At 47.7% G+C, this 13,204-nt stretch overlaps 1 protein-coding gene across 1 annotated transcript in view; it reads right to left on the reverse strand.

Moving 5' to 3' along the window:
* Window positions 1–2,949: 2,949 nt before the first annotated feature.
* GPR143 (G protein-coupled receptor 143) overlaps window positions 2,950–13,204 on the reverse strand; it is a gene marked incomplete at both ends in the record, with an annotated part of 29,485 nt that continues 19,230 nt past the window's right edge. Inside the window, 1 exon segment of the mRNA XM_080719545.1 lies at window positions 2,950–3,038. Coding sequence (XP_080575671.1) covers window positions 2,950–3,038 — 89 coding nt within the window.

Below are 13,204 nucleotides of genomic sequence, written 5' to 3' on the forward strand. Positions count from 1 at the left end.
TCGCACTGAGTTGCAGAGGGCCTCACTAAGTAGCTGAGGCTGGCGGCGAACCGCCATCCTCTGGTCTCAGCCTCCTGAATGCTTGGATTACAAGCGTGTGCCACCACGCCCGGCTTTTATTCTTAATTTTGAAACAAGGTCTCACTAAATTGCGGAGGCCCTCACTGCAGTCTCAGCCTCCGGAATGCTGGTATTACAAGCCATCGCCATCACACCCGGCTCCCAGCCTTTTTTTTTTTTTTTTTTTTTAGGTACCTGGGATGGAGCTACACCCCCAGCCCTAGTTTTTAGCCTTTGTATTTTTTTTTTTTTTTTGTGGGTCTGGAGTAGGAACTCAGGGGGATTTGACCTCCGACCTATACCCTCTGCCCTATTTTTTATTCTTTATTTTGAAATAGGGTCTCACTGAGTTGCAGAGGGCCTCACTAAGTACTAGCTGAGGCTGTCCGCGAACCGCGATCTTCCAGTCTCAGCCTCCCAAATGCTGGGATTACAGGCATGCGCCACCACGCCCGGCTAGCCTTTTTATTTTTGAAATAGTCTCACTAGTTGCAAAGGGCTTCACTAAGTAGCTGAGGCTGTCTTCGAACTGTGAACCTCCAGTCTTCGCCTTCAAAATAGGGAGAGGCTGGCTGCAAACCTGGATCCTCCTGTCTCAGTCTCCCAAGTACAGGGATTACTATTATTATTATTATTATTATTATTATTTTTTTTTTTTTTTTGGTGGTACTGGGGTGGAACCCAGAGGCTTTCTACCTCCGGGCTATACTCCCAGACCTATTTTATACTTTATTTTGGAAACAGGGTCTCACTAAATTGCTGAGAGCCTCACTAAGTAGCCGAGGTTGGCTTCGAACCTGTGCGATCCTCCTGTCTCAGCCTCCCAAGCGCAGGGATGACAAGCCTGCGCCACCACGCCCAGCATGCCCAGCTTTTTTTTTTTTTTTTTTTTTTTTGAAACAGGGACTTGTTAAGTTACTGAGAACCTTACTAAGATTTGGAAGCTGGCCTTGAACCTGCGATCTTCCTTTCTCAGCCTCCCAAATACTGGGCTTACAGGCAAGCTGCACCACGCCCAGCTTATTTCTCTTTTTGAAACAGGGTCTGGCTAAATTGCTGCTGAGAGCCTCGCTAAATTGCTGAAGCTGGCTTTGAACCTGCGATCCTCCTGTCTCAGCCTCCCAAGTGCACTGGTGGACAGGCATGTCCCACCACGCCCAGCCGGGAGCTAAAATTTTAACTGGTTGTCAGGTGGAGACAGAAGCCGTGATCTGAGGGGCAGATCACCTTAGACTGCATTTTCTCAGCCTGCCCTGGGGTTTGGGCTCAAAGGCTGACCTTGGGATGAAAGCCATGTGTCTTCACTGCCCCCTCGTGGTTGTAAGGAGGCAGAGCTGTGCAGCTCCCGTTCCCGGGTCCCCATTCCTCCCGCTGATGTCAGCCCTGCTGCCCTTTGGCATCACCCTAACTTACTGAGGAGCATTTGCTGCAGGTGGCATTAGGGCAGAATCCAGGCCAGATGGAGGCTCAGTTGTAACTAACTACTCTATTTGTTGAACTAATTTCCCAAGGACAGATTTTGCACCTGACACTATAGCCCGCCTCTGGAAAGTTCCCAATAGCAACTGTGGACAGAAGCAAAGTGAGTGGTCAGAACAGTTATCCTCTGCGCTGCCTATAATTCCAGTACTTGGGAGGCTGAGACAGGAGGATGCAGGTTCGAGGCCAACCTCAATAACTTAAGTGAGACCTTGTTTGAAAATTAAAAAAAAAAAAAAAAAAGGCTGGGTGTAGTGGTGCATGGTTGTAATCCCAGGAGTTGGGAGTCTGAGACAGGAGGACTGCAGTTTGAGAACAGCCTCAATGACTACTTAGTGAGGCCCTTTGCGACTCAATGAGACCCTGTTTCAAAATAAAAAAAAAAAAAATAGGGCTGGGGGTGTAGCATGGAGGTAGAATGTCCCTGGGTTTCATCCCCAGTACCATACACACACAAATATATATATATATATATATATATATATATATATATATATATATATATATATATATATATATAATAAAATAGGACTCAGGGTGTAGCTTAGAGGTAGAATGGCCCTAAGTTCAATCCCCAGTACCACAAAAAATAAAAAAAAAGCTGGGCATGGTGGTGCATGCCTGTAAACCCAGCACTTGGGAGGCTGAGGCAGGAAGATCTCAGATTCCAGGCCAGCCTCAACAACTTAGTGAGACCCTGTTTCAAAATAAAATAGGACTGGGAGCCGGGCGTGGTGGCGCACCCTTGTCATCCCAGCATTCGGGAGGCTGAGACTGGAGGATCGCGGTTCGCGGACAGCCTCAGCTACTTAGTGAGGCCCTCTGCAACTCAGTGAGACCCGGTTTCAAAATAAAGAATAAAAAATAGGGCAGGGGGTGTAGCTCGGAGGTTGAATGCCCCTGGGTTCCATCCCCAGACCCCCCCAAAAAAAAGGGGGACTGGGCGTGTAAACTGCAGATAGAATGTGTCTGGGTTAAACCTCCGGTCCCCCTTTCCAAATAAAATAAAATAAAATAAAATGTAAAATAAAATAAAAAATACCCTTGTAAGGAAGGGTTAACACGTCATGAGAGTAAGGTCTGGGAACATGCTAGGCTTGGCCAAAGGTGTTGGACAGGCAAGAATGCAATTTTTTTTTTCTTGTGGTACTGGGGGTGGAACCCAGAGGCTTTCTACCTCCAGAGTATACTCCCAGACTTATTTTATACTTTATTTGGAAACAGGGTCTCACTAAGTTGCTGAGAGCCTCACTACGTAGCTGAGGCTGGCTTCGAACCTGCGCCATCCTCCTGTCTCAGCCTCCCAGGTACTGGGATCACAAGCGTGCGCCGCCGCGCCTGGCTCAAGAATGCGATTCTAAGAACTGGTAGGGAGAGCCAGAGGCCGACGGGACCTGGCCCCGCCGTCCCTCACAGGTCTCCTTGGGTTTGGACAGCAGAGCCGACGTGGCTTCCTGGCGTGCTGGCAGTGTGAATTTCAATGGTGCTGGCGTCTGAACCTGGAGAGGAAGAGAGAAAGTGTGGTCATGATGCTGACGTCCTAGGCGTCAAGGACGTCACAAGATGCTCCGGTGCCTAGCAACACACTGACGGTTTGCAGAACACCTCTGCTTGGTCCTAGCACTCGTGTGTTATGGGGAGAAGCTATGTTAAAACACCAAGTCATTTGGGGGAAGGGTACTTGGGATTGAATCCAGGGACATTCTCCCTCCAAGCTACACCCCCAGCCTAATTTTTACTTATTATTATTTTTATTTATTTATTGTTTTGGTGCTACTGGGGATGAAAGCCTTCTACATCCAGGCTTCACTCCCAGACCTATTTTATATTTTTATTTGGAAACGGTGTCTCTTAAGCCAGAGAGGGGCTTCGAACCTGCGCAATCCTCCTGTCTCCGCCTCCCAAGCGCGCGGGGATGACAAGCGTGCGCTGCCACGCCCGGCTCTTATCATTATTAGTAGTATTTTGTGTGTGTGTGTGTGTGTGTGTGTGTGTGTGATGCTGGGGACTGAACCCAGGGGCTCCGGTATTATTATTATTATTATTATTATTATTATTATTATTATTATTGCAGTACTGGGGATGGGACCCAGGAGCATTTTACCTCCAGGCTACACCCCCAGCACTATATTTTATTATTTATTTATTTGTTTATTTATTTATTTTTTCTTTGTGGTACTGGGGATGGAACCCAGGGGCTTTCTACCACCAAGCCACACCCCCAGCCCTATTTTTTATTCTTTATTTTATTTATTTATTTTTGTGGTACTCGGGGTGGAACCCAGGGGCTTCTCTACCTCCGGGCTATACTCCCAGTCCTATTTTATATTTTATTTGGAAACAGGGTCTCACTAAGTTGTTGGGAGCCTCACTGAGTAGCTGAGGCTGGCTTTGAATCTGTGCGACCCTCCTGTCTCAGCCTCTCAAACTTGGGGATTACAAGCGTGCGTCACCATGCCCGGCTTATTCTATCTTTTTTTGTGGGTGGGGAGGTCCTGGGATCGAACCCACGGGCATTCGACCTCCGAGCTACACCCCCTGCCCTATTTTTTATTCATTTTTAAACCGGGTCTTGCTGAGTTGCAGAGGGCCTCACTAAGTAGCTGAGGCTGTCCACGAACCATGATTCTCTGGTCTCAGCCTCCCAAATGCTGGGATTACAAGCTTGTGCCTCCACGCCCGGCTTTTATTCTTTCTTTTGAAACAGGGTCTCATTGAGTTCCAAAGGGCCTCACTAAGTAGCTGAAGCCCTGTGCAAACCCCGATCCTCCTGTCTCAGCCTCCCAACTGCTGGGATTACAAGCATATCCCACTATGCCCGAATATATATATATATATTTGAAACAGGGCCTCACTAGCTGAGGTTGGTCATGAACCCAGATCCTCCTGTCTCAGCCTCCCAAGTACTGGGATTACAAGCGTGCGCCACCACCCCTGGCTTATTATATTTGTTTAATCAGGCTCTCTCTTAAGTTACTGAGGCTCTAGTTATGTTGCTCTAAGCTGCCATCCTCCTGTCTCAGCCTCCCTGATGACACACGCGTTTGCCACCACGTCCAGCTTCATTGCGTCAGGTCAAAGTCTATGACAAATGCTACAGGAGGATTGCAGGTTCAAGACTGGCCTCAGAAACTTAAGGAGACCCTGTCCCAAAATAAAAATAAATAAAAAAATAAGCTGGATGTGGTGGTGCGCACCTGTAATTCCAGGACTTGGGAGGCTGAGACAGGAGGATGGCAGATGCGAATCAGCCTCAGCAACTTAGTGAGGCTCTCGGTGCCCTCATGAAACCCTCTTTCCAAATAAAACATAAAATAGGGCTAGGGGTATAGCTCAGATATAGCAGGCCCCTGAGTTCACCCCCAGTGCCATAAAATAAGTAAATAAGAAGTAAATAAGCTTAATAAGGGCTAGAGAGGCGGAAACAGGAGATTACAGGTTTGAAGCCAGCCTCGTAACTTAACAAGTCACTGTTTCAAAGTAAAAAATAAGCCGGGCGTGGTGATGCGTGCCTGTCATCCCAGTACTTGGGAGGCTGAGACAGGAGGATCACGGGCCCTGTTTCAAAGTAATAAAAAATATGAGCTGAGCATGATGGCACACGCTTGTAATCCCAGCATTTGGGAGGCTGAGACAGGAGGATTGTGGTTTGCAGGCAGTGTCAGTGGCTTAGTGAGGCCCGGTTTCAAAATTAAAGAATAAGTCGGGCGTGGTGGCGCACGCTTGTAATCCCTGCGCTTGGGAGGCAGAGACAGGAGGATCAAGCAGGTTCGAAGCCAGCCTCGCTGGCTTATGAGACCCTGTTTCCAAATAAAAATATTTTAAAAATAGGTCTGGGAGTGTAGCCCAGAGGTAGAAGGGTTCTATCCCCAGTACCACCAAAAAATAAATGAAGAAAGAAAGAAGAAAGAAAGAAAGAAAGAAAGAAAGAAAGAAAGAAAGAAAGAAAGAAAGGAAGGAAGAAAGGAAGGAAGAAAGGAAGAAAAAATAGGGCTGGGGATGTCGCTCAGAAGTAGAATGCCCCTGGGTTCCATCCCCAGTACCACAAGTAAATGAATAAATAATAAATAAATAGGTTAATCCCAGTGCTTGGGAGGCTGCAACAGGAAGGTCGTCGGCTCGAGGCCAGCCTCAGCAATTTTGCTAGACCCTCAACCGCTCAGCAAGATCCTGTCTCAAAATACTAAGGGCTGGGAAAGTAGCTCAGCGGTGGCATTCCCAGGAGGGGCGGGCTGTGCCTCACAAAGCCCTGGTTTTACCAGGGTCACCCACTGCTCATGAGGCCGTCCCAGGCTCCTGGAAACTTCTGTGGGGTTTCTGTGGTTCCTTTCAGGGCTGGGTGTCACATGGCTTGTGATCACGGTCTCAGCTGAGCACACTCCCCTGTGACCTCACACACTCAGGACATGCTCTGGGGCCTGCCGCTTTGAAGGGCTTCCTGGTCTTTAATCCCCCTCCCTCCGCCCGCCCGCCCGGGCTTCACAGAAGAGAGCATTTATGCATAACAACTATCCTGAAACAAACATTGGTGGAACACAGCTGCCGGGTGCCAGCCCTGCCTCTCCCTGGTCAGAGGGTGTCCGGAGCTGTGGCTTCGTGGCACGCCTAGATTTCCGAGGCTTTCTCTCTGGTCGTGAGGATCTTCGTGAAGAGGGGACATGCCAAGCCAACACAGGTAGTAATCAAAGCCAGGCGTGGTGGCGCACACTTGTAATCCCAGTATTTGGGAGGCTGAGGATCGCAGTTCACAGACAGCCTCAGCTACTACTTGGTGAGGCCCTTTGCAACTCAATGAGACCCTATTTCAAAAATGAAGAATAAGCCGGGCGTGGTGGGGCACGCTTGTAATCCCAGTGTTTGGGAGGCCGAGACAGGAGGATCGCGCAGGTTCTAAGCCAGCCACAGCTACTGAGTGAGGCTCTCGGCAACTTAGTGAGACCCTGTTTCCAAGTAAAGTACAAAATAGGTCTGGGAGTATAGCCCAGGGGTAGAAAGCCCCTGGGTTCCACCCCTAGTATCACGAAGAAAAAAAAAATCAAAATAAAGAGTAAGCCAGGTGTGGTGGCGCACGCTTGTATTCCCCAGGCTTGGGGAGGATCGCCCAGGTTCAAAGCCAGCCTCTCTGGCTTAAGAGACCCTGTTTCCAAATAAAAATATAAAATAGATCTGGGAGTGTAGCCCGGAGGTAGAAGGGTTTCCAAGAACCCCAGTACCACCAAAATAAATAAAGAGTGAAAAATAGGGCTGGGGATATAGCTTGGAGGTAGAAAGTCCCTGGGTTCCATCCCCAGTACCGCAAAATAATAAATAAATAAATAAATAAATAAATAAATAAATGCTAAATTTGACCTGGCCACCGCAACGGAGCCCTTGGGTGTGTTTTCCTCCACACTCTTCTACAGATTGCACCCACGGGACCACCACGTGTTACTCTGAGAAGGTGAGGTGCAGAAGAGTGCGGGGGGGGGCTGATCTGGCTGTGTGCAGGAGTAACAGCCACGATGGCGCTGTCCACGGGCGATGGCGCTGTCCACGGGCGCATGAACACTGCTCCTAACGGGGCTGAGCAAGGCGCCTACAAGTGCTAGAGGGTTGGTCTGCAAAGACTTAGGGAAGAACACTTTCAGATGATGGAGAAGGCGGGGAGGGGGAGCCCCTGCGGACACCGTGGAAAGAAACAGTCTGGAAGGTGGCTCCACCCTCCCCCAGGCTCCAGGTTTAAGCAGAGAGGAATGGAGCTGAACAGGAGAGTCTTGAAAAGGATGGGAAAATAGAGAACATAATGGGAGAAGTGTGTGAACAAATAGAAAAGTGTGGGAGGGAACTGGGAAGGCAAGTAGTGAGACTCTCATCAACCTAGCAAAACTGTTTCAAAATAAAATAAAAGGCCAGGCGTGGTGGCGCACGCTTGTCATCCCAGCATTCGCGAGGCTGAGACAGGAGGATCGCGGTTCCCGGACAGCTTCGGCTACTAAGTGAGGCCCTCTGCAACTCAGTGAGACCGTGTTTCAAGAAATAAAGACTAGGCCTGGCGTGGTGGCGCACGCTTGTCATCCCCGCGCTTGGGAGGCAGAGACAGGAGGATCGCGCAGGTTCGAAGCCAGCCGCGCGCGCTGGCTTAGGAGACCCTGTTTCCAAATAAAAATGTAAAAATAGGTCTGGGAGTGTAGCCCGGAGGTAGAAGGGCTTCCAGGAACCCCAGTACCACACACACACAAAAATAAATAAATAAAGACTAAATGCTGGGCGTGGTGGCGCACGCTTGTAATCCCCGCTATTAGGAGCCTGAGACAGGAGGATGGCACAGGTTTGAAGCCAGCCTCAGCTACTTAGTGAGGCCCTCTGCAACTTAGGGAGACCGTTTCCAAATAAAGTATTAAATAGGTCTGGGAATGAGACCTTGTTTCAAAAAATAAAGACTAGCCGGGTAGAGATGAGAATCATTGTCGTGGAAATTAGGGTAGTAAAAGAAATGAGGAACTGGGAGACCAAACAGAGAATCGTGGAAGAAGTGGAGAATAATATGAGATACGTGGTCATTATAAGAAAAACCATCATGGAAGAAACAGAAGACCATGGGAAAATTCTGAATTGTGGAGAAGGGAGAAATTCAGAGACAAAGACATGAAAAACAGAACAGAGGATTGTGGGAAAGGCAGACTGTGAAAGAAACAAGACACATGAGAGAGTATTGTGGGATGGACAGGCCTACAGTTGAGACAAGAAACTGAAGGACAAGAATAGTATTGTGGAAAAAAGGAGGACAGGAGAGGAACAAGGAACGGTGGGACAGAACAGAGGATTGTGGGAAGACGGGAGCTAAAATAGAACAAGGAATTGTGGGATAGACCAAAGATTGTGGAAAGAAGAGGATTGTGGGGAAAAAGGAATTTTGGGAAGGAGACTGTGAGCACAAAGAATTGTGGGACAGAACAGAGAATTGTGAGAAGTAGCTGAGGCCGGCCGTGAACCAAAATCCTCCTGTCTCAGCCTCCCGAATGCTGAGATTACAAGCGTGTGCCATCATGCCCAGCTCATATTTTTTATTACTTTGAAACAGGGCCCGTGATCCTCCTGTCTCAGCCTCCCAAGTACTGGGATGATAGGCATGCTTCACCAGGCCCAGCTTATTTTTTACTTTGAAACAGTGACTTGCTAAATTACTGAGGCTGGCTTCAAACCTGTAATCTCCTGTTTCAGCCTCTCTAGCACTGGGATTACAGATGTGCACCACCATTCCTACTGCTCCATTTTGAATTTATTTTTTATCTTTATTTTTATTTTTTGCAGGTCTGGGGATGGAACCCAGGGGCATTTGACCTCCGAGCTACACCCCCTGCCCTATTTTTTATTCTTTATTTTAAAACAGTGTCTCAGTAAGTTGCGAAGGGCCCCACTAAGTAGCTGAGGCTGTCTGCGAACTGCGATCCTCCAGTCTCAGAATGCTGGGATTGCAAGTGTGCGCCACCACGCCCGGCTTTCCATTTTGGATTTATTTATTTATTATTATTACTATTTGTATGTGTGTGGGGGGGGCACTGGGGGGTGAAACCCAGGGACTTTTCTACCTCTGGGCTATACTCCCAGACCTATTTGATGCTTTATTTGGAAACAGGGTCTCACTAAGTTGCTGGGAGCCTCACTCAGTAGCTGAGGCTGGCCTCGAACCTGCACGATCCTCCTGTCTCAGCCTCCCAAGCGCGGGGATTACAAGCGTGCGCCACCACGCCCAGTTCCATTTTGGATTTAGAATGTCTCCTAGACCTCAAGGAGACAAGGCGGCCATGCTGGAGGCAGGACTTGGTGGCTGAGGAGGGGCCCCTGGGGGTGTGGCCGAGGGGATTATATATGCTCCCCCTCCCCTTGCTGTCTCTTGCTCCAGGCATCTACAGCACACGAGCAGAGCCGCTGAGGTCTCTCTCTGCTCTACGCACACGCCCTGAGCTCCTCAGATTTCACCTGGCCTAACATGGACTGAAACCTCCAGAAATGTGAGCACATAAATCTTTCTTTCTTTAAGTTGTGGTGGTCAGGTGTTTTGGATTACAGCAGTAAATGCTGACTGAAAAACATCGGGCTAGATTTTTTTTTAAATTAAAAAATGGCATTGGCCTTACTTGTGAGTTTAGTACATTATACGTCTCAGGAACTATCCTAGCTATAAAGGGGCTGAGTGTACAGCAGATACTTAAGGAATATATATATATACAGATAGATATAGATACAGATACTGGGGTTTCTGGAAGCCCTTCTACCTCCGGGCTACACTCCCAGACCTATTTTATTTATTTATTTATTTTTGATTGATTGATTGATTTTTTTGGTTGTGCTGGGGTTGGAACCCAGAGGCTTCCTACCTCCGAGCTACACTCCCAGACCTATTTTTATATTTTATTTGGAAACAGGGTCTCACTAAGTTTCCAAGAACCTCGCTAAGTAGCTGAGGCTGGCTTCAAACCTGTGCGATCCTCCTGTCTCGGCCTCCGAAGTGTGGGGATTACAAGCGTGCGCCACCACGCCCGGATATATATAAATTATTTTTTTTTTAAATTTGGAAACAGGGTCTCTTAAGCCAGCACAGCTGGCTTCGAACCTGCGCGATCCTCCTGTCTCCGCCTCCCAAGCGCGGGGATGACAAGCGTGCGCCACCACGCCCGGCCTGGAATATTGTTTAAGATTCAATTCAGTTACGGTCAGTGCTGGAGGCTCACTGTGAGCCGTGTGTGTGTGTGTGTTTGGTACTGGGGATTAAACCCAGGGTCATTCTACCTTAAAGCTACACCCCCCGCCATACCTTTTTAGTTTGTTTATTTATTTGTTTTTTTGGTGGTACTAGGGGTGGACCCACCCAGGGGCTTTCTACCTCTGGGCTACACTCCCAGACCTATTTTCTATTTTATTTGGAAACGGTCTCACTAAGTTGCTGAGAGCCTCACTAAGTAGCTGAGGCTGGCTTCGAACCTGTGCGATCCTCCTGTCTCGGCCTAGCAAGTCCTGGGATTACAGGTGTGTGCCACTCACGATCTGTGAGCCTACTAGTTTTGAAATGAGTGTGAAATTAGAGTCTTACGAGTGCAATGGAAAAACATCAAGCTTAATTTTAGTAGATTCTGTAGGGGAAGCCTATCCTGCCCGGCTGTTTCTCTGGTTTCTCTGTGTCTGCTTAGGAAACCACGGTCAGGTTTAGTTAATAGAAAAATAGCTTGGGTGCTAAGTTTTCCTTGGTTTGGGCACAGAAGTAGCAACAGATGTGTATTTTGAGTGTATTTGAGTGTATTAACTCACTCAAATTCAGCTTTATTTATTTATTGTTAATTCATTTATTTAAGTTGTGTGTGTATGGTACTGGGGATTGAACCCAGGGGCCTTCTATCTCTGAGCTATACCCCCTTAATTCTGAACTTGGAAACGGTCTCACTAAGTTGCAAGGGCCTCTCGAAGTGGTTGAGACTGGCCATGAACTTGCGATCTTCCTGTCTCAGCCTCCCAAGTACTGGGATGACAGCTGTGTGCCACCATGCCCCAAAGATTGTTAAGACGTCTTCCTTCTCTTTGTGTGTGAGTGTGTCCAACATATAAACTGACTAAACAAATGTAGTTGAAATTCAAAGATTTAATTCCTGTCCGTGTATGCCTGCATTGCTGTGAATTAATATGCACGATCAACCCTTGCCATAATGCTTAGAAAATTAAGAGGTGGGGCCGGGCGTGGTGGTGGCGCACGCTTGTGATCCCTGCGCTTGGGAGGCTGAGACAGGAGGATCACACAGGTTCGAAGCCAGCCTCAGCTACTTAGTGAGGCTCCCAGCAACTTAGTGAGACCCTGTTTCCAAATAAAATAGAAAATAGGTCTGGGAGTATAGCCCGGAGGTAGAAAGCCTCTGGGTGCCACCCTCAGTACCACACACACACACAAAAAAAATTAAGAGGCAGAGCCGGGCGTGGTGGCGCACACTTGTCATCCCAGCATTCGGGAGGCTGAGACCTGGAGGATTGCGGTTCGCGGACAGCCTCAGCTACTTAGTGAGGCCCTCTGCAACTCAGTGAGACCCGGTTTCAAAATAAATAATAAAAAATAGGGCAGGGTGGGTGTAGCTTGGAGGTCAAATGCCCCTGGGTTCCATCCCCAGACCCGCAAAAAAAAAAAAAAAAAAAAAAAAAAAATTAAGAGGTGGGGCTGGGCGTGGTGGCGCACGCTTCTAATTCCCGCTTGGGAGGCTGAGACAGGAGGATAGCGCAGGTTCCAAGCCAGCTGCGCTGGCTTAAGAGACCGTTTCCAAATATAAAATAGGTCTAGGAGTGTAGCCTGGAGGTAGAAGGCCCCTGGGTTCCATCCCCAGTATCACAAAAAAAAAAAAAAAAAAAAAAAATTAAGACGTGGGCTGAGGTGTCGCTCAGAACGGCCACACTTGCCTAGCATGACTGAGGCCCTGGTTCTAACCCCAACACTGAGAAAAAAAAAAAAATAGAAAAAAAGAAAAAGATGACATAAAAGAAAAAGGAATCCTTAAGAGACAGCAGCCGTGTTGGATGTGATGGAACGTGACTGTAACTCCAGTACTTGGGGTCACAGTAGCCCAGATTTGGCTAAGACAGGAGGATGGCAGGTTCAAGACCAGTCTCAGCAACTTGGCGAGGCCCTCAGCAACCTAGTGAGACCCTGTCTCAAAAAAAAAAAAAAAAAAAAAAAATATATATATATATATATATATATATATATATATATATATGTATATATGTAAAACAGGACAGTTCAATCCTAAAACCAAAAAAGAGCGACCACCATGGCTGCTTAATTTCCTGTTGGATCTTTTTGTTTTGGTTTTGTTGCTGGGGATGGAACCCAGCGGCCTTCATTCTTGGTGGTACATCTCCAGCCCTGTTTTATTTCTTATTTTGAAACGGGATCTAGCTCAGTGGCTGAAGCTGGTCTTGAACCTATGATCTTCCTGTCTTTTTGCCACCACGCCTGGCTCTGTAGGATCTTTATTCATTTTTTCTTTTTAATTTTAATTTAATTTAATTAATTAATTTATTTATTTTGGTGGTACTGGGGGTGGAACCCAGAGGCTTTCTACTCCCAGACCCATTTTCTATTTTATTTGGAAACAGGGTCTCACTAGGTTGCTGAGAGCCTCACTAAGTAGCTGAGGCTGGCTCTGAACCTGCACGATCCTCCTGTCTCAGCCTCCCAAGCGCGGGGATTATAAGTGTGCGCCACCACCCCTGGCTTTATTCATTTTTTTCTAAAACCTGTGTGGAAGCTGGGCATGGTAGTGCATGGTTATAATCCCAGTACTTAAGGAGGCTGAAAGAGGTTTGCAGCCAGCCTCAACAACCTCACCAGGCCTTCAGCCATTTAGGAAGACTTTGTTTAAAAATAAAAAAAAAAATAAGCCGGGCGTGGCGGCGCACGCTTGTAATCCCAGCATTCGGGAGGCTGAGACAGGAGGATCGCGGTTCGCGGACAGCCTCAGCTACTACTTAGTGAGGCCCTCTGCAACTTAGTGAGACCCTGTTTCAAAATAAAGAATAAAACGTAAGGCAGGGGGTGTAGCTCGGAGGTCGAATGCCTCTGGGTTCCATTCCCAGACCCGCAAAAAAAAAAAAAAAAAAAAAAAGGATGTCCCAGATGCCAAGCGTGGTGGTGCGCACTTGTAATCCC

Source organism: Muscardinus avellanarius (genome assembly GCF_963383645.1).
Source record: "Muscardinus avellanarius genome assembly, chromosome: X".
Lineage (NCBI taxonomy): Eukaryota > Metazoa > Chordata > Mammalia > Rodentia > Gliridae > Muscardinus > Muscardinus avellanarius.